Genomic DNA, 22,359 nt, shown 5'->3' with positions numbered 1-22,359 from the left:
ATTAAAAAATCAAGTGAAATTATATAAAACACTGTCAAATAATTATTTAAGGTACTATCTGACCTGGATAGATGGTCCTCAGTGCTGGCCTCGCTACAGTAAGGAGTTAATACAGCCTAACACCTAATCCTAGTCTATGATTACAATGTTTGTGTGCTGGAGAGTGTGAGGCAGCATGTAGAGGATGAGGAGGCAGCTACTCAGTGACTGGCCACTGTCATGCCCCTTCCCAAGCCCGTGTGGAGGTGGGTGCTTATCTGCCCTCGTGTCCCATACTTCTGGAGTTCCCAATGTGATGCTGTGTCCCTCTCTTGGCTCTTCGGAATCTGCTCCGCAGGGCTCCTTCCTCCTCACTGCTCTCCTCGGAGCTGGAACCCCCTGTGCCTATTTCTGTGCCTGTTGGAGGCCTTGCAGCAGGGTCACTAGGGCAGGAGACCTTCTCCTCTCGGCACTCGTGCCCGTGGGGAAGCTTCAGGCTCTCGTTGAAGAAGGCAGAAGCCATGCACTCGGCTGCGGCCTTGTCGCAGGCACACAGGAGCTTCTCACACGTGCTCTGGCCAATGCCTGAAAGAGAAGTCTCACAATTAACGTTTGAAAGCTGTTAAACTTACTTCATGTATAATTTGCCATGGATAAACGAGCTTTTGAAAATAGAATTTTCAAATCTGCCATGAATTTTAGTCTCCAAAGTCACCATTAATTACCTAAACAAAAGCCTGACACCAAGGTGCTGGGCAGTGGAAGGTTCTGGCTTTATTTGAATTTATGAGCATAAATACACAAATAGCTGACTTCTGTCTGCAATTATAAAATGTCTGAATGTAATTTTCTCAGCCTGACCTGATCACATACACAGCAGTGTAATAACCTTTGTCTCAACTAGGAAAAAAGTTCAAGTTCATAGTAAACATTGCTTATTTTTTGTAAGCTAAATATTTCTGTCTCTGTACTTAGCTCTAGCAGCTCTGTCACTGTGTCATTCAGTCTATCATGTTGATACACTGTCATCAGGACATGAGAATTTCCTCTCACACAAGCTTACATTTTGGCGTGTGATCAAAACATACAACTTCAGGTCTCGAATTTTGTTCTGCATGACATCCAAGTTTCTTAACTTGCTCCGTACAGCAGTGATGAGAGAAGCAGCATCTAAAATAAACAGTAGAAGTAAATGGAAAATACTTCTCATGAATCCCAGAATGCTCACAATTATTTGTCTGTCTTTATTTTCAATGCCCATTAAAACTAAAAAAATTAGTTTTCATACCCCAGAATTTTTTTTTTCTATGAAGAACAAAAAACTGCCCAAGCTGTTCCTACTTTCTTCCTATACTTGTTCCTACTTTCACTTCCCTCTTCCTAATTTCTTTCATGTAATGTGTTTATGTGTCTTAAAATTAAAACACAGCTCTGTTAATTACAATTGTAACCATGACCTAATCTGCTGTGAGAAGTGTCTTCCAGTGTTCAATTCTTGGCTGGAAATCTGAAAACTGCATCATGATACCCAGATCATGCCATCATCTAATCCAATATTTCATGTGTGGGCCTGTTGTTTGTGTGTGAGTGCAGGAAAAAGGTGTGTGGTCTACTTCGACCTGATGTGCCCCAACTGTTATCAACTTCCACAGAGGAAGAGATTTTTAGCTGCAAATACAACACTGCCAGAAGTGCTTTTATTTGTGGAATTCTCTGCATTGCCCCTCATCATCAGCCATGATGGCTCTTGGCTGCAGCTCTAACAGAGTCCAGCTCTGCTCCCTTCTGAAGGACAGTGTGCCCTGGGTGGATGTTAATTCTTCTCTTCATAAGTCACTTTCCAAGCCACCACTTAGCCAAGTTTCACTGACCCTTATCCATTTGGTGTACTCCTCCTCCTGCTCTGCTTACTTCCCATCCTTCTCCTTTCTTATTTTAACTGAATTAGTAAGTCCTCTCCAAAACATTGACACAACAATAGAATGTGGTTTAGAGTATTACACATTAGAGTATTTTGTCTTACATATTTAAGTGGATTTTTTCCCTCAAAATGTGACTTGTCTACTGCTACCTCGCTATACAATGCCCAAAAAATGAGATACTGATCTTCTTGGTCCATGGGCACCACAATAACACCCGTAACATTAATGGCACATACAGAGGAGCCCACACCTGTCCAGTGCATCAGTGGGATCACCTCTTCCCTCTTGGCCACAATAGCAGCCATAAGACTCAAACTCCTCTGGGCATCGCCCAGTCAGACAGAAGAGCATTTCTCCAAGCTGGGGCAGCTCTCTCTCCACTCCTCCACGTCCTCTCTCTTGCAGAAAGGTCAATCGCTCGCACACTACAAAGCAAAGTTGTTATTTGACACATCATGTTTTCACTGGTTGAGGGCTCTCTTGTGAAAATAGAAGTGTTTCCAGAGCTATCAGAAACTTTGAAGAATGACATTTTACCATCTCTAAATTACTGCTTCTGTCCATGTGTTATGGCTCTTAGAATACTGCTGACTGAGCAGGACAGCAAAAGGGCAAGGCAGTATTTGAAGGGGAGAGAGATCCCTACGAAAATAGAGCATGCAAGTCAAATTGGACTGCAATGAGAATACTTAGCAGTCTTTTGTAATCTTTCCTAAGTAAATTTTTATTTTGGAATATTCAAACTCAGTTGAGTATTCAGGGGTTTCTGTCTTGTTAATTCAGAAAATACAGTCCTAACCTCTTGTTTTTCTACAGTGATAGCTGGGAAATGGCCATGTTTTACTGAAGGAAGCAATATTTTTTGTTTTTGCTCTCATTTGAAATACACTCCAATTTGAGCTGTGGTGCCCCTAGACCAAAGGTAAGAGTGATCTGTTCTAATGGCTGTTGTGCTGCTGAGGTTTTGGCATCACCAAATCCCAATCCTAATGCCTCTATGGCACCCTCTGCTCAGGCAGAACTGATATTTTGAGAATTATTCATAAGATTTGAAAGAACACAGTGTTCCATATCAGGAAAAAGACATCAAAGGGGCCTCTCCTGGGACTTTGCTGGGGAAGGGATGGAAGGGGCTGATGGTTGGATTGCAGGAGAAGGAGGCAGGGAGGGCTTTTGTTCCCTCTGCATCCTTCTTTCTCCCATGAGTAATCCCATCTCCCCTTCTGCAGCTCTAGACTGTTTCCCTGCTCCTGTCAACTTCCTGTCTTCAACAGGAAATTCTGCCCATGTGCCTTCTTAGGTCTTGACTCATTCCTATTAATTCACAGAACGAACCACAGGTTCAGGGAATTGATCTGTGCTCTCTAAAAGCTGGTATTTTAAAATCAAATTTTCCAGTTTGGTGAAAAGTGGGTTTGATTCTTCTGCTCTTTTCCAGTTCCAGGGCTGCTTCTCTCCATTGGGAAGCCTAAAAAGATGGATGGGACAATCCTTGAGTGTGGCTTTATTGCTGTGGCAGGTCTGAAATGTCTTAGGATCTCTGGGATCTCTCAGCAGAAATTGGAACAGAATCAGAAATGGTGAGAAAAAGCCTGACTGGAAAGACTGTGGCAAAAGGTCAGAACAAAGAGCAAGAAAGTTCCTATTGCTGCAGCTGCTTATAAAACAAGGTAATTTAAAGATGTGATTAAATTACTTCCAACAAAAAAAGCAAGGGGAAACATTCCCTGAGCTAATTTTTGATACTGCACTATATGAAAAATGTATTTACAAGCTAATTCTAATCAGTTTTTATAAGTGTTACTGACAGCATATTGGCAGAAGAGGTTAAAGTGATGGAAGATTTGTAGATGTCCCCACCTCCTGTTTTTCTAAATACCAATTTTTATGTGCTTCTCTAACTGGTTTAAAATAATTTTAATCTTTATAAATAATATATAACTGCTTTTAATATAGAGGTTGCTGAGTATTTCATCAGATGTAATGGGGGGAAAAACCCTTTATTTACCTTTTCCTGCAGGTCCTCTCTCAGACAGTCCCAGAGCTATTCCAAAGGAAGCTGTGCTCAGGCCACTCCTTGCAGGGCTTGTCTCTGGAAGAGACAAATGCATAGATTAGATTTGGGAAGGTAGAATAAACTCTTCTTTCAGGACAGTGTCCAAAAATGCATATTCTAAACTATTATCAACTGCAGTCTTCTAAAATTTGTTCATTCTTAGTGGGAGGCTGTTTATTAATGGTCAGTTAAGCTTTCCTGGTCAGGTGGCAATGAGCTGCCCTTTCCAGGGCAATCAGTGTTATACATCCTTTATTGTATGCAACCTCCAGATTTAAATAACAAAATAGTTTAATACTACATATCCATGAAAAATGCTGACTCCACAGATAACTGTGAACAGGAATAGGGGAGAGCTCTAAATTAGAAGAGGTGTAATTCCTTTTTCACTTGCCTTTTCCTTTTGTCCTTGCAGGTGTGCCTGCAGGACTCTTGTTGGTGGGGACAATTTTAACTTGCATTGAGTTACTGTCTTCTGGGAATGAGGCTGGGGAGCTGGTTATCTCTTCCACTGGGACCAAAGCTTCCATAAATCCATCTTCTTCTGAATAAGTGGAAAAAAATAAAGCAGAAAAAGAAATAGAAAATAAACAGCAAGATTTTAATTTTAGATAGCTGGTGAGAGTAATATCCTGAGGCAGAATGAGTGTGAATTGATGGTCATAGAGAAGGAATATCTAAGAAGAAAATTGGAAAAGCAGAGTATTCACACTGGTCATTTATTCACATTTATTCTTGCCTTTCAGAAGGATGGACTGTGGTTAACTATGATCAGTTTAACTGCTGATTGTTTTTTTTTAAATTCTCTATGTACTGGGACAAAGAGCTGCAAATCATGTTGGTTGCTGCTTAGCTGTATTGAGAGATAAAGTACAAGTGAGATGTCATGAGTTTTTCTGAGTAAATTGCTTAAAAAAGTGTTCAACTGAAATTTCTAAAACTGAGAGTAACATCAGTGAAAGGAGGAAATTATTTGACTGATGCAGAGCAGGCAGGGTGACTGAAGGGTTTACTGGGTTGTTAGTACAAGGAAATACTGAGGGAAAAATAAGTTGACAAATAATTGTTTTCAGGAGATTCTCTATCCTACAAATTGATTAATATTTGATTTTGGATTATTTGACACTCTATTGTTGATCAGGAACGTTTTGTTGAATTTGGAGGTACTTAAAATATTTTTTTTTAATTTTTTAAACCTTTTTTTAATATAAATTAATTTGTAAATGAAAACACTTATCAAATGCTTTCATTTTTTCTAAATGTCAATGTGAACAATGTGGCATTTCACAAAATAAATACTTTGAAAATAGTAATGGGCATGCATTTTCATATTTTTAAATCTTCCCTTTTGAATTCTTTGGCTGAATTTATTAATTAGACAAAACTCAAATTCATTAAACTTGTCACTCTGATGTTCTGGTGTTAGTATGTGTTGAAAATAAGGTGTCAGAGGATAAGAGAATATTTTAAAAGAAATAAAAGCACTGCTAAGAACACAGCAAAGCCCATTAAAGGTGGCAGAAAGGGATCAATAGTCACACACTGGTTTTGATAGCTCAGCAAGGTGCACGTTTTATGTCACTTTGTTTGGCAGTGGAATGTTGAAATGAAAGTGATTCATCCTGGATATAGAAAATAAAACCAAAGTTTGGGAATTTCTACACTTAGCTAAGAATAGAGATCACAAATAATCTCCTGGGAGCTGTGCAGACCTGCAACACAATACACAGATCTTCTGATACATTCAAGTTAATGTAGGAGAGCATTTAGTGATTTTCACCAGTGCTTAGTAGAGCAATGCCAAATTCATTGGAGTGGGAGACAGGGATATTGTTCAGACAGTGTAATCAGATTCAAAAAATGACTGCTTTCTACTCTCCATATGCAGTTTGCTCTGCCATTTTTCTGGTGGATTTCAGCCCACCTGGATAATCCTTTCTACACAAAAGGGGCCACAGGAAACTTCCAGATCTACCAAGGTGCTCCATTTTCAGCTGTACCTACTGGTGAGACTGTGCTCAGAGCACACCTGTGAAAGCTGGAACAGGTTTTAGACTGGCAGAGAGTTCCATGAAATTATCTATAATAAAGGAGGAGGCAAAATCAAAATGAACCCTTCTGGCAGCAGATGCTGTGAATGTAATTTACAGAAACAACCATTATATCATAAAACCTTATGTGAAGAGGCTTTCAGAAATACTTGGATGAAGAGTGAAAATGAGTGGCTGGAGGCAAGAAACAGCTAATGCTTCTCAGGCAGGTTTTATTGTTTCTGTATCTGCTATCTGACCCTGATCTAAATTTGATTCACCAGCAGCCCTGTTGCTACCATGCAGAGTTTTAACTGTGATGCTTTAAGATGACGAATTGCTGTGTCAGTCAAAGAAAGAGGAAAACTGAGGGTCACTGACCTTTTATGGAGAGGATGGGGGAAGCAGGATCTGTGCCTCTGTGGTCCCTTGAGGTAACTGTACAAAAAACAGAGGCATCGTGGTAGTGACCTGCCAGCTGAATTTCTGCCATGCATTTCTGAAATTACTTTTACTTAGAGCATTATAAAGCTTAACCAAACAGCCTGGATTTATAAAGATGGTAATTAGGAGAAGTGAAGTGTTTTGCTGGAGGATGTGCAAGTCAGCAGAGGAAATATTATCCAGAAATCCTGTGCTGAAGATTTTTGACTGGGACACCACAGTGCTTCATAACAGAAAATCCATCCTGAACTGGAGTCAAGAGTCTCAAATTTGTCAACAAAAGCTTAATGACTCTTACCTCTGGCTTTGGAAGTTGCCAAGACTATGTCATGGGGCTCAAAAGAAACAACTGTTGAAAATAGAAAATATAAACTCAGGAAACACATTGCCAGCAGTTATGAACAGTCAGGTTGCTGAGAAGAGCTTTTTCTGAAAACAGGAAGATGCAGACATATCATGGATAGACATTAGCCTGTTTTTCTCAGTGGCATATTGATGGTTATAGACAAAGTGATACTGATAAATTAATCTCCTTGCATGAAAATAAAGTACCTAGCACTAACACAGGATTCTATCAAAGAATCAGCATAAATATGACTGAATTGGAGAATTCAGTATTAAGTCCATTTGACAGACAAATAGACTAAACAGGATTAGGTCTGGCATCCCAGTGTGGTGCACAGAAGAATTCCTTGTGGACACCTTGTGTTTGCCTACACTGAAAGTCAGGTATGGATGGGTAGCCGTAAGTCCATATAGCTCCCTAATGTCTACCTTATTTCTTTATCTGATAAAAGTATTTTCATTTGTCAGCTGCCTTTTGATAAATTATAAACATAGCTATCAAATTATCTAAAAAATCATCTCCACTTTTTTTTTTTCTGTGTTAGGATGTTGTGATGTGAAGAATTACTAGTTTGTCTTGGAATGAGTTTCTTGGTGATACTTAGCTTTGGTTTAATGAAGCTTCTACTGTTGTCAATGTTGAAGCTTCTTTGGGCTTAAACAGGGAGACAACTGGTTAAATAGTAAATGGTTCTCCAAATGTTAGCTTCAAAGACTGATTAGAAATGTTATCTGTGTTGTTTTCAGCTTTCTGAAATACCTAATACAGTTTTTTTATTCCTTGGTAATACTTGGAGTCTTATAATGGACTGTGCTTCGTTAGGGAGCAGGATAAGTTGTTTTTTCAGGAAGAAAAATATTTCTACAGAAGTGCAAATACAGGTGCTCTCACTCCTTCAGGAGTTCCATTTTCTATTGCAAAGTGTCCCAGAAGGAGATAGAGAAATGTGAACCAACACTGGAGCTGCTGCCAGGCGAGAATGAAAAATATGGTAAAAAACTACTTTGATAATACAGGAAAGATACGAAGGAACAGCCAGCACTACATTCAGCATAAAGCCTTTTCAGGTACCTACACTTGTGCATGTGCTGCTATTAAAAAAAAAAAAAAAACCCAAAAAACCCCAAACAAACAAAAACAAACAACAAAAAAAGCCCCAAAAAACACCAAAACAACCCACAAACCCTTAAATGTCAAAAAAATTGTTTTTTAAAAAGAAAAATATATTCCATGTGGTTTTCATATTCCAGATTCATACTTAGGGCAGCGCACACACAGTGGAGCACACTAAAGCTTGAAATCGGGTTCTTAGGTTTTCAAAAAAAATCCAACTTTCTACCTCTCCCCATACAATCTGGTAAAGAGGAAAGTGTCCCTGCCCATAGCAGGGGGGTTGGAATGAGATGATCTTTAAGGCCCCTTCCAACACAAACCACTCTGTGATTTTCTGGGTTAAGCAGTGGCCTGGTTGCACATGTCCAGTGATGTTGCTTGTATCTGCATGCTTGCAGACATGGGGTCTATGAACAGAGAATCATGGAATTGTCAAGACAGGAAGAGACCTTCAGATCACCCAATCCCACTGTCAGCGCAGCGCTGCCCCTGTAACCCCTAAACCACTAAACCAACTTCACCCTCCAGGGGTGGTGACTCCACCACCTCTCTGGGCAGCCCATTCCAATGTCTGAGCACCTGAACAGTGAAAACATTCTTTCTAATATCTAATCTGAATCTCTCCTGTCTCATCTTAAGGACATTTCCTTTGATTGTTTCCCTGCAGACACAGTAGAAGAGACCAACTACATCCACCTCACAACACCCTCCTGTCAGGTGGTTGTAGAGAGAGCAGTGAGGTCCCCCCTGAGCCTGCTCTTGACACTAAACAAACCCACCTGCCTCAGCCAACTCCTCAGAAGACATGTTCTCTAGACCCCTCATGAGACTTGCTGCCCTTCTCTGGACACACTCCAGCATCTCAATATCCTTTTTAAAATGAGGCACCTAGAACTGAGCACAGCACTTGGGGTGCAGCTGCATGATGCTGAGGGGTGATCACAGCCCTGGTCCTGCTGATCACACTGTTGCTGACACAGGCCGAGATGCCACTGGCCTTCTGGGCCACCTGGGCACACACTAGCTCCTATTGAGGTGGACTAGCACCCCCAGTCCATTTTCCAAAAAGCTGTGATGCCACTCCTCCCTTAACAGCAGTGTTACTTTGCTTGTGATGGAGCCACAAAACAAGAGTACAGCAGCTAAACTGGGTAATAGTCTAAGACTGGTCTCCCTCTCTACTTCATATCTTGGCCCTCTCTTACAGGGTGTCCCCTCCCAGAGCTACCAAGGGCTTTGGGTACTTCTCTCCCTGGCCTCTCATGTTGTTGTTCTCCATGCAAGCAAGAGGAGAACAGATTCTCACACTGAAGAACTGTGGTTTTGCAAGTACCCACTTCTCATAAGAAAACCTTTGATTGTAGCAAGGAAAAAAAAGACTGTTATGAGAACTACTTGGTCTTGTGGTTTAGAGACTCACCAAGGAGGCTCCAGAGTGAGGAGGTCCCAGCCTGGATCTCTTCCTTACAAGTAAATAAACCACCAAACTGGTGGCTCGTTGGCAGAAACCATGCTCAGAATTTCCTTGTGCTACTACTTGTTCTTAATTAATATCTTTTAAAGACAAGGAATATGCAATTGACTCTGGGTCCAGTGGTTGGCAACCATGGAGGGCAACTCTGCCAAACAGTTCACCTGCTCCAACCTGTATTCCCAGGGAAAAAAAGACTGTTCTGATGAAAACAGGATTTGCTGCAGACTGTTTGTTCTCAGCCCTTGGGAAACTTACTGTAAACACTTGTTAAACACATTAGATGCACAAATTGAAAAATTGCACCTTCCCATTCAATCTTGAATCCATCACCAAATCATTACATCTACTTTTACTCAGTCCTTTTAGAAGGGCAGAAAGGAAGCAAACATCTTGTATTCTCTCAGCTTTTGGAAGCTGAAAGCAGGGCTTTTTTCTCTCTATATTGCAAACCTTCTTCCACAGATGCAGTCACAGCCCCTGTTTCATCAGTCCCTTGGTGAACCAACTCTGGAAAAAAAAAAAATTACTCCAGAAACTCATGACTTAGGGTGCTCCTTAGACTGTATCACAGCATAATATGATCAGAGTCATCAGAATATAATTTATTTCTAAATATTATTATAATTACAGGAGCAGTATTAAAATCTCTTTTGTATTTATATCTTGTTGATACTAAATTCTACTGAAATATAATCAGGCACCTAAAATTAGCAGACATCCAGTGAACTAAAATTGAATCTGCCTTTATCAGCAGTGATAAAATCAGCATGCTTTTCCTGTTGCACCAAACAATTTCCCCTTTATTTTTAGTGTGCTGGATCTAACATATATATATTAGGGCCATCTGATCCCAGTGAAAGATTACTGTCTTAAAAAAATACAACTACCTGGCTTTGATGCAAACCTTCCTGGGGCATTTTCTTGTTCCTTGATGCATTCAGGGGGGTATGCACACATGCAGGGTGCGATACAGGTGTGTGTGTGTCTTCCTTAGCACTGGAGGCTGTGTCTGTGAGCCAAAGTATCAGAAAAGCTAATGCTGCTTTTTCACATCTCCCTCAGCCTGGGAGCCCAGAGGTCCTGCCCCTGCCATGCTCTGATTGCAATCCATTTGAATGAAGTTTTTAATCCCACGGGGCAGGCATTTGGTCTTGCAAGGCTGTAACTTCAGTTACGGACTACGCATCAGTGTGTGAGTATGGGGATAAACATCCCTTTCATCCTTAGCAGGGATTTTTTCCTTGCAGAATAGAAACCAAGTAACTGAACAGACTAAGCCTGGTTTTGCTTTTCCAGTCATTTTTAGAGTGGTTTAAGGGAAAATTTGGGTTAGCAACATTTTCAGCATTTCCTGCTAGTGACCTCATCACAAGTATCACTCATACATTCCAGGTAGAATAAGCTTCCCGAAGAAAAAAGTTTCTTCACATCTAACTGGAATTTCCCTGTTGCAATTGTGTTCCTTGCCTCTTGTCCTGTCCCTGTGCACCTCCAGGAAGAGTCTGTCTTCATCTTCTCTCCACACCCTACTCAGTACTGAGAACAGCAAAAAGATCTCCCCCGAGCCTTCATCTCTTTCCTCTTGGGCTCCAGCCCCCTTCCCCATCTCAGAAGCCTCTCCTGGCCCTGCTCCAGGATAGCAATCAGTCTGCCACCACCTTCTCTCCTGGTGTTCACCCAAGTAGCAGTAAATGGACAGGACACATGAAACAGAGACCAGATTTATGGCAGGAAAGCACTCAGCTCCTGCTTCATTCTCGCTGGGTCACATTTGATGCCAGCAGAAAATCTGGCAGGAGGGGGCAGTCGATTAGATCCCTATTATTACCTGTAACTGGAGATGGGCAGGAGGAGACATCCAGCCCATTCAAGGAGGAGTTAATCTGTGCATTCACAAAGCATTCAATGGCATCTTTGTCACAGGTGCAGAGGAACTGTTCACAAGGATCCACAGACTCTGGAAATAAAACAAAAGTCCAAACAAGGTGCTTTTGAAAAATCTTCTCCACCTTCTGCTTTTTCCTCCCTGTAAGGTTTGTGTCTGTATTTTGTTAGTGCAAACCTATTTATATTGTGCTTCTCCATGCAAAACATAGTCAAGTTTCATAGTCCAATTCTTGTTTTAAACACCAGTTGATACAGCCTGGCATGGCTATCAATAAATTATTGCCTCCTTGGTTGTGTCTGCAGAGTATTGAGAACTACAGAGCAATGCTCTAGCTTTTCCATGAAAAAATTGAACCAGTTGATACTGCATTTACCATTTCACAGGCTTCATTAAAATATTCCTCCCAACTTCAAGAAGTCACAGTCCACAATCCAAGCCTTTCATGTGAGGTACAATTTGCTCCTTATAAAGAATCAGAGAACCTTAGGACAGCTTGGATTCAAAGGTGTGTTAAACATCACGTCATTCCACCCCCTGCCATGGGCAGGGACACCTTCCACTAGGACAGGTTGCTCAAAGCCCCATCCAACCTGGCCTTGAACACTTCCAGGGATGGGGCACCTACGACTTCTCTGGGCAACCTGTGCCAGTGCCTCACTGCCCTCTAAGTTAAGAATTTCTTCCAAACATAAAGGATGTGAAACAGTTTCCCAGGAAATACTATTTTCCCTCTACAAAATCTCCTACCTTTCAGAGTTGAAAAAAAAAATTGTCTTTTCATAGCTGTCACATCTATTTCATATTTGTGATGGGGACTATATAGAAAGAGCCTAAAAAGCATTTTTAATGTTTAAATGCGCTTGGACCATTAGAGATTTGCCTAAATAGCAAAAAATGGTTTTGAAACAAGAAATGGAAATTGGATCAGATTGTTGTTGGATCAGATAAACAGGACGTAAGGGCATTATTTTGGGGGTTCTGCTCCTCTTTACTGGTATTCTCAAACCATGTTCTAGCAAATAGTCTTTTCTGAGAGCCAATACTTGATGAAAAATTATATTACATGTTACTATGCATTAAAGAACCCCACTGCACTCTTGTCAGGCCTGTGCCAGCATTGCATGAAATAGCTCCTGTTATAACTCACGATCTCTGCCCTCACTGGTGATAGTGCTGTAGCTGAGGAGTGTGTGTGACCCTCTGAACAAAGAATTTGATCTCTCAAAGTGCAGAAAAATCAGGCCTCGATGCCACAGAAGAAGGTTGTTTTTCAGATCTCTCCTCAGCATCTGCTGCATTTCTGATGTGTGGAGAAATCTCAAGCAATGCTTAGTGGTCCTGCAAAGTAAGGGAAACCCCAGGAAGAGGCTGCCTGTTGGAGGAGCTCTGGGAAGTGGAGATGGTTTCTGATTAATTTGTCTATGACTTTTGGTAGGTAGACCAGAATGAACTTTTGGTCACAGTGAGGCTCCAGTGTTAAGCTCTTTTGACAGGTCAATCTCACCACAGGTCAGGTTTTTAGTAGAGCAGCTGAAATCTGCAGAAATCTTTGCTGGGTCCCACATGCACTCCATCTCCAGCGCTTCCTCGTAGCACTTGCGGTGCTGAAAACAGCATCTAAAAAAGGAAATAACAGAGACATCAAACAACTTCATTTCAGTTCAAGGTCACACTGCAGAGATGCCATGTAGGTCTTACACAAAACCACGCAAGATGCCAGAGGAGAAAAGGGGGTCCATGATGTGATCCCCAGACAAAAGAAAGGCTGAGTGCTGCCTTTCCCTGGGTCAGTGTTGGTATAACCACAGCTGCACACAAAACTGAGTGGTGGTAGCAGGTCTGGCTGCTGTGGGTGACCAAACATTTCTGTCCTGCTGTGCTACCCGGGTGCTTGCAAGGGCTTTATAGACACTTTAAATGAGAAATCCACTACCAGTGCACCAATACTTCCCCTCAGCACTGTCAGCTCACTGAAAGCCCTACAAATCAGCTCTACAGATCTTGGATCCAGTCCTGTCCAACCTTTCTTACTGCAGTTTTGGAGAACTACACTGAACATAGAACTCTTGGAGGGTTAATAGCTCTGCAGTGTGAATTCCTGTGTCTCATTGGGACTATATAAATACACGTAGTTTTATCCTCTATTTCTTGTACTTCTGTGCAACAATCACAATTGAAATGCATCATTTAACCATGGGAAAGAGCCACAAAATATTTTTCTCACACTGGAGTAAAACAGTTTGATCCTGCCACTATACAACACAGGCAGTCAAAAACCTTGTGTTTTCCTGCACCCCTGCTGTCCTGCCAACCTCAAATTGCCCACAGGGCAACTTATGCTTTGAATAGGAACAAAAAGTCAACTAAATCAACAAGCTCTTCTTCAATCTTCTCCTCTCTTCAGCTCTTTGTGCAGATAAATCATCTACACAACACCTCTGTGCATTGACATCAGCTGTAAATGAAGCACCAGTAAAACCATCATCATTTACCCCAGGTAAAATTGTTACATAGATTAAAGGGTCTTGCTGTTAGATTCAGATTGAAATACCCTCACTTCAGAGAAATGTACTGAGAAGACAGCTCTGTTATTGAGTTGCATTTGGCCTGGACAATGCTGAAGGCAAGGACAACAAGAACATCCAAACCCAGCACCTGCTGCCAGGAAAGCTGACACTTGCTTCTTGGCAGGCACCCTTCTAGGGAGCCCTTCTAGGCTACACATGAACTTTTTCATCTCCTATATTTAGAAACAATTTCATATTAAATCACTGACTGCATTAATAAATAATGATCATGCTATTTGTGAGTCCAAGGAATTTCTCTAAAAAAAGTGAGGGCAGATAGCATTCAGTAGGAAGGCCTGGTGGCTCCTCTGCACCACAAATTCTACTGTGCCTTGTTTCAGAGATGAAGCAGAAATCTGTGAGCTCCATCAGGAACAGGGTTTTGTACACCTAACTGGGGATGTCTCAACAGTCACCTCTGCCTGAGGTCTAGTGAGATGTTAGCATCTAAAAGCTCCTCTAACTGCCAAAGAAATCTAGCACAAACTCTGCACTTCTTGTTTAGAGATTCACAATTACATCAACATTTACTGCAACAGTTAGTCTGTTTTCAAGCAAAAATTTCCTTATTTTCCCTTTGCAAGGAGGACACTGTAAGACATGGTTTATCTTCTGGGCCTGCTTCTCTTTCACAAGGTCTGTGGAGGTAAAGTAGGCTCCTAATTTAGATACGACAATGAGTTACTCTGGAAAATGGGAAAAGGTTGGTCTTACAGGCACTAGTACTTTCCAGTGCCTTAAAAACCTGCTGTGAGGCACTGAGCCCTTTTCTGTGGAACAGAAATGGCACAGGCAAGCCCCAAGATTTGCAAAAATAATTTCTTACATATAAAATCAGTGAAAAACAATTGCAACACTGTGGGAGCTGTCTCTGGGAAAGGCACACAAGCCACTGGTTTGGAGGCTTTCTTGATTGCAGACCACATCTCTGTCAGTGGCAAAGCAATAATCAGTCTCTGATGCACACGGCAGTAGGAATTCTATGCTAGTAAGGAAACCTCACCCCAGGGCTGCAAAACAATTTGTAAATATAAACTGGCTTTGTGGATGATTCTCAGGACAAACCTGCTGATGGATGTTTCTGCTGTTTCTGGGTTTGTGCTGCTCTGCATTAAAATGAAGCTGAGTGAAGCAAAAGTCCAGGTGCTCAGCTCTTGGGTATCAATCCATTGAACTGACTTGAGCTCCCATTTCAGAATGTCATCAGAATGTGAATTGTTCAGAAAACCTTTCACAGAGAAGTTCCATGGCTTTTTTCCAGTGGCAGGGTTAGATCTCCATTTTCCCAGCCATCCCATGCTGCAGAGTGGATGGATTAATTTCCACCTATCTATAGGCTCAGCCCTTTCTGAGCTGTTGCTGTCTTCACTCAGGGAATTAATACATTACATTGTTGTAAAACTCATTTTCTCCACAGACATGGATGTATCTTGATTCCTATTGAATTTCCTTTAGAATCTCCTGCTGATATAATTGAACAACTATTTGATTGTCCTGTCCTGAGAATACATTTTCTCTCACTAGAGCCAGATGGTGTGGGTCTTACTTACCCCTAAATAAATCTATCTTTTTATTACTGTTTTTAAATCATTTATACAGGTGTTCAGCATTGAATAATCAGAGAATGAGGGAATATATTGCCATTCAGGGCAGAAAAGGACCTCTCATGGATATGACTTACTCATCAGCTCCATCCACGGGGAGCCCTTCCATCTCAAACCGGCAGGAGCAGCCGTAGTCTTCAAAATCCCTGGGACAAAACCCAGTGACACACTTCATTTTGTTCACAAAGTTGAGAAGGGCAGGGAAGTTAGTGAAGATGGACTGTAACCAGGTGAAGTGAGAACCCAGGCAGTCTGGAAAGAGAACAACCATAAAACACCTGTTAAGTGGAGGTGAATCAGCTGTGGGACACACATGGGTGACGTTTGCAGGAATACGGAGCCCAAACAAGGCAGTGACATTGGGCAGTGCTTGACACTCAGCACTGTTCAGTGTTACAGTGGTCTTTGGGGAGATCTGCATCTGCAAAAATCCCTGTTTCATCTTAGTAAAGATATAAAAACAAACCTCACAGGATTTCTTTTCAGTGCTCAAGTACAACTGGAACAGGTACGTACCAAAAAATAATGCAACACTTTCCACATTTTGAAAGACTCCGTTGAAGAGTGTGTCATTGTCTAAACAACAAAAAAAAATTAAACAAACAAACCATGCTTACTTTTTAAAAAAATAAATGACAATAACTGTCCCCAGGCTTCCCCTTGTCTCACTTCAGTTGTTAAACCATTTTGAGATGAGTTCCTAGCTTCTGGAGTACAAGGATTCCCACTGTCATGCAATATTGCAGAAAGTAAAGCTTAAACCTTTCTTACTCAAGATTCTTTCAGGTGTGTTAAGCAGCTCTGGCAGGAATGCTGGCGGCTTCAGTTCTTGGCCACCTACCTCAGCAAATAAATTTGAGAAGAAAATGATTTAAAAGTAAAAAAAAAAAAAAAAAAAAAAAAAAAAGAAAAAGAGCAAAAAAGCAAAACCCAAAAGATCACAATAAACCACAATAAACCAGCAACATATATTTTATTATGACACATACTGCAGGCATTTTGAATATCTTCCTACACAGGTAAGCTGATTTATCAAAGACATGAAGTACTTGCTCAGCTCCACCCCCACCCTGGGAAGCCCAGAATTGGACTGGTGTGGACTGGTGTGGACTGGTGTGGATTGGTGTGGACTGGTAATTCACATCCTCTTCAGCTCAAAACACAGTCTCTGTTAAACAGGTATTGCTGCTGGGGATGAGCTAACCCTTGTCTTCCTGTTCTCATCTGAACAGTAGCAAATCAGTAGAATTATATGAAATTGATTTAGTGGCCACTTATGTCCCAAATACTCTGTAACCCTGTACTATAATGTGAAGCAGGGTTATTTGAAGTGATTTGGTTTTTCTGAGTCCATCTTGGCTATTGCCTTATTGCCTCAATGTCTCTCTTCCTATAACTCTTTATATTTTAAGTTAATTATCTCTTCTTCCTTTTGAAGATGACATGGTAGATTTGGTGTATTTTCAACACTTTAATTTTTTTTCTGTTGGACAAGTCCTGAATTAGAGTAAAATCTAATATTTGTTCTCTCCCTTCCCATTTTTAACCTGTTCTTTTCCTCTGCATGATTTCAGAAGGCAGTGTACTACGTTGGATTTATTTAACCTTGGATTTAAAAAAAAATATAGTAAGTAAAGGGTATTTACTGTCTCAAGAATCTAAATATTTTAAACAAAAAACCCCCGTTTAATTCATGGTACCACTTATGTCTCAGAATAACTGGCATTAGGAAAGCTGTCCTTTTTCTGTATAAAAATTCTGGGAAAGGGCTGACAAGTTGTCTTGCTCATCTGTTACGTTTCCCTGCAATAAATATAGGTGTAAAAGTAAAGCAGAGTAGTGGGGTTTTTAGATAGGAGACTTAACTCTATGATTAGCAAAGGATTAGGAAAACCAGGATTTTTTGTTTTTAAGATCATATATAAGTGCTTTCTCAGGATGCCCACAACTTTTGTGGTGTAAACAAGATTTTCATGATAACAGTCATATGCTCCCAGCAATTAATTTCTCAAGTTCAGTTGCAGAATATGGATACAGGATTGTGTGAGTCAGGAAGAGGTGCTTCCTCTTGTGTTATTCTTTTTCCTGGAATTCTTGGTCACAATGAGAAGCTATTGGATAAACAGCAATCCGTCCAAAGCATCCTTCTCTGCAGCAGGACTAAGGAGAGCAAATTGCTTTCCACAAACCAAAAACAATCTCCCAATAAAGGCTGGTCTTTTCACAGAACTGGAACAAGTCTGTTCAAAGCTTCATGGCCATGGGGAATTCAGCTTCAGGCAAAATAATGGTGCAAAAAACAGCACCGAATGCTATATTTATACACTTGCTTGCTAAAGAAAAACTAACCCTTATTTTCTGTCTTAAAGCCTGTATTTCCTCTGCAATGACAAACACCACTTGGGTCAGGTTCTGTCAAGTGCAACTGGAGCCAGTTTTAGCACACTGAATAACACCATGGCTCAAACTAAGAGCTGATAAATAGCCATTAATCATTTAGTTGTTTCAGCAAGATGTTTGGAAAGCATGGAAATCCCATAGAGTTGAAATGCATCAGAGGAGAAAATTGACAAAACCATATTCCAGAGGTACTGGAAGCTCTGACTACACCAGTACCTTCACTTGCAATTAGTTCTTCTGAGCAAACTGAACTGTGAACACCCAATTAACACATAAATATTTGAAGTTCCCTTGGAGAGGAATGTCTGCTCAGCATTTTGGTAAATCGTTGGCTCTTCGAATACTCTCATTAAAAGGAAAAACTTTCTAATTGTCATCAAGTCAAGATCAATGAACCAATGTTTGCTAACAAGATTGCTTACTTTTGGTTAAATTGGGGGTGGGAGGAACAAGGAGAAAATACTTGCTGGAATAATTATTCTCTGTCCCTCTTTTGGTATCATGTATTTGGAACTACTGGTCCTATGTCATTGCCTGTAGAGGCAGTGAAAGATTTCACTACAAAAATAAATCTTTTAAATCTCAGAAGGCCTTGGGGATGCCAGCTGGTCTCACCTCTCTCTAAAACCTCTTAAAAATTCAGTATGTTTTGAGGAGACTTGTATGATACATCAGCTCTTGGGCTTTCCCATTGTACACCTCATCCATGGAATTTCTTTTAATGTTCAGTGACATATAAAATTGTTTCTGGACTGCATCTATGATTTTCTTACCTGGCAACAGTTTCCTGAAATGTTGCCTAAAATAAGCCCATCAAAAAACATCATTGCACCTCCAGTTGTCTTTTTCAGCCATGGCTCACTAAAATGTCCTAATACAGGGCATGGATGCACACATTATAATGCTTGGGAAGCAAAAACCTTGACTATGGCAGAAAAAGTCAGCGTGCAGCAAACCCAAACTATTTGATTTATTCAAGGTAAATCACATTAATTCCTCTCAAAGATGCTATTTCATGCACAGATATTTGCTTCAGTCTCAAAGCAGAGATCAGCAGAATAAATCTCACAGAAATATGAATCAATAATCCTCCTCAAACCTAAACGAGGCAAAACTTTAGGTCTTCATTTTTCTGATTGCATTTAGCTAGGGGGAAAGAATCTAAACACTGTTGTAGACTTGGGGGAGATTTTCTTCAAATGTCTTGTCAGAAAAATGTATGAGTGTCCAGATATTTTTAAGTGCACTATCAATATAATTTTTAAATAAATAAATAAATAAATAAATAGTGGAGGAATTTTGGCATTTGCTGTCACTACAGTGGGAGATGTGAATATTCTCTCTGATTTCTCTCTGTATAGTTGGAGTCTTAAGGTTCAGCCTCATCATTTTAGCCTATATGTTTTGTGTTAGACCTTTTTTTTCTGAATTGCGATGCAAGCAACCCCTCAGAAGAGAAGCAACTGGTGAAGTTGATGAAGGTCAGAGAAGAATTTTTCTGTGCTGGGTTCCTGAGTTTTCCCTTCCCTTTAGAAATATCCCCATGGATTGACCAGAAATGGTGATAGACCTTCTAAGAGTCCTTCTCTTCACTTGGACATCATAACTCTTACTGACATTCCTACACAGTACAGAGACTGCAGAAATTTGAGATGTTTTCCTATCCCTGACTCTGGGAAGTTCATTCACTCATGACAATAAAATCTAAAGAGTTATATGAAGAAAAACCCTATTCATACTAAGGTTCAAAAGAGGAGCTTCTTTATAACGTGTTATATTTCAGGATGCATTGAATGGTTTGGAGAATTAAGACAATACAAATGTATTTAATGAGTAGAATCTCTTTATATAAAACTTATAAATTCAGAGTCTTAATTACTTAAATAATGACAAAAAGCTAGCAAAAAGAATTTGCAACTTTTTGGTTACATTTTTAACCCCACTACATGTTTTGCTGCTTCACTACAAGTCCTGAGAAAAATATTCTGTAAGAACTTCAATAAGAAATATCTTCAAGTGCATTTGGGTGTTGAACACCAAAATTTGAGGAAAGAGGTGTGTTTCTAAGGGATTGTTTCCAAATGCTCATACTTAAAATAGTATTTTGACATAATGTCCAAAAAACATAAAAATATATTGCCACTTACCACTGTACACCACCATGGACATTGACACCAGCAGAAATACAATCATTTTTTGTTTAATCCAAAGACAAGAAAAAAGTCACACAGCAGACTGGTGTGCCTGATAAATTTAAGTAAAACATTAGACAGAATGTTATCTCTTCAATCTGCGACTGGGAAGACACCACCTTGGGAAATCATTCTTTTGTAGCCTGGGTATATTTCTGTTTGATAAAATGCAGTTTTTACCCTTATCATAGTAAATGTACATATTACAGGAATGATGAGCCTTATATATCCTTATTTTACCACTGTTCTCTAAAAGTCTGACTGTCTTAGTATTGCTTTAAGTCAACAGAATCTATGAATCTGCCATGTAGGAATAAAATGGGGCACTTGCATTTTCTTTTGTTTTGCAAACAGTTTTCACATCTTCCTTCATCTCACAGAATGTTCAAACAATTCTTATGTTTAAATGATGATATTGTGAAGCACTGTGTAAATGAAGAATTATTCTGATGTTACATCTGTGGAACCCAGTTTATCTGCAGTCCATTACATTTGTTTCATATAACAAAAATGTATAGTCAAGCATTTATTCTAATCTGTGTTGAGATGGATCTAATGTATCATAAATTTTCCTAATGAGAAAAATGATGTTATTTGGAGATCTTCAAGAAATAAGTCTAAAAAATTCTTCTAAATGTGTTGCACTAGTATCCATTAAATGGAAGATGATAGATTGGTTTTTAACTACAGTCACAAACTACTTTATATTTAGAACAATTTTCCAAGTAAGTCAGGCATAGAGCTTTTTACAGCCAAATAAACAAACATATATATATATATATATATATATATATATATATCAGTTTGCAAATATGTACGTACTGATTATTACCTACTTTTCTGAGTTCAAATATGGAATTCATTTCTATTAGAAAATCTTGTAATATTTCATCAGGAAGTGAGATTATAAATCTAACAGCTCTAAATATTTACAGTCTATTTTCCCAAGTATCTTCCCTATATTTTGCCTATTACTTCTAAGTCACAAATAGCTTATTCTACATTGTTTTCTTCCTGCTTCCCTTATTATAGAGAACATCCAGAAAGACTTACCTTGAGGGATATTATCCCAAAGCAGCTGGATGGAAGACAAATGAATATCAGCAAAGCCAGTACTAAGTTACTTATACCCACTTGGATGTAGACCTCACCCATGTGATCACTTCCTTTATCAAACCCACTTCAACATTTATTAATTAATTCTGCCATGATATTCCTTAGAGTCATTATGCCCACAGTGTATCTGGTGATATGGCTCCAGTCATGTAAAGGATCTATACTGAGAAGTCTGTTCTGCAGGTGCCTTCACGATTTAATAACTTTCCCTAATACTCTTGGCTGTAATTAAATAACAGTCATGCCATTGTTATTAATCACTCACAAAATCTCTCAGGCATGTGAATATGGCTTTAATAGCTTAGCAAGAGGTAGTGTTCAGTGATGAAAGATGAGTGAGAGTTTACACAGCTTTAAACACTGGCATTCCTCAGGGCTGGGAAGTCTTCTTTAATCTATCCACAGTGGCTCTGATTCAAGGCTGAGTGAAATCCACGACAAGGTTGATTCAGTGAGCTTTGGGAAGGCTGCTTTTCATCAGGAAGGTGTGCTTTCTGCCAGGGCCAGACACAGCTACCCTTCAAAGGGTCCATCAACAGAGACAAACTGTCCACTGAATTGTAGCATGGTGAAGTGAGAAGTCTGACAATTGGGAATTGTAAAAATACTTACATGAGCAAAAGGCCCCTTGACTCTGTGACCTGCAAGGTTTTCAGGAAGGCCTTAGACATGGTCACCTCTAAAATCCTTGTGGAGAAGCTGTAACTTCTGTCCAGTGGTGCCCAGTGACATGACAAGAGGCAATGGGCACAGCCTGAGAGCTGCTGCAACAGGGGGAGATCTCCCATGGCATGGTAGTACCATGGCCATGTTACTACATGTCCACATCTGAGCTGGATGTGCCTGGGGAGGTGGGTTAAAAATGTACTGGTGGGGCCCCAAGGGCAGTGGCCAGTGGCACAAAGTCTCTTTGGAAGCCAGTGACTGGTGGTGAATTCCAGTGCTGTGTCCAGCCCTGCTCAGTGTATCCATTAGTGACCTGGGTGATGGGGCAGAATGGACCTTCAAGGGCTGGCAGGTGACACTGAACTGGGATGAGTGACTGGCATTTTAAAGGGTCACACTGCCATTCAGAAGGACCTCAACAAGATCTTCATGAAGTTCAACAGAAAGTGCCAAGCCCAGCACCTGGAGAGGTTCAACCTCATACATTACTATATGCTGGGGGCCACCCAGCTAGGAAGCAGCTCGGTAGAAAAGGCCCTGGAGTCCTCCTGGACACAGGGTT

At 40.3% G+C, this 22,359-nt stretch overlaps 1 protein-coding gene across 1 annotated transcript; it reads right to left on the bottom strand.

Moving 5' to 3' along the window:
• On the bottom strand, window positions 1-21,802 carry OC90 (otoconin 90). The gene is given in 18 exon segments (XM_066203485.1): window positions 1-564; window positions 1,043-1,149; window positions 2,152-2,326; window positions 3,910-4,014; window positions 4,352-4,501; window positions 6,369-6,425; window positions 6,730-6,780; window positions 9,311-9,403; window positions 9,815-9,871; window positions 11,193-11,321; window positions 12,757-12,869; window positions 15,501-15,675; window positions 15,940-15,999; window positions 16,195-16,260; window positions 19,971-20,034; window positions 20,036-20,067; window positions 21,167-21,195; window positions 21,744-21,802. Coding segments are annotated over 18 exon segments (1,833 nt in total). The 3' UTR covers window positions 1-253.
• Between the last annotated feature and the right edge of the window lie 557 nt (window positions 21,803-22,359).

The sequence above is a fragment of the Chamaea fasciata genome, unplaced genomic scaffold (genome assembly GCF_029207755.1).
Source record: "Chamaea fasciata isolate MVZ Bird 193981 ecotype frontalis unplaced genomic scaffold, bChaFas1.0.hap1 SCAF_1, whole genome shotgun sequence".
Classification (NCBI taxonomy): domain Eukaryota; kingdom Metazoa; phylum Chordata; class Aves; order Passeriformes; family Sylviidae; genus Chamaea; species Chamaea fasciata.
The sequence above is the reverse complement of the archived record's forward strand: the minus strand, read 5'-3'. Positions and strand labels throughout refer to the sequence as shown.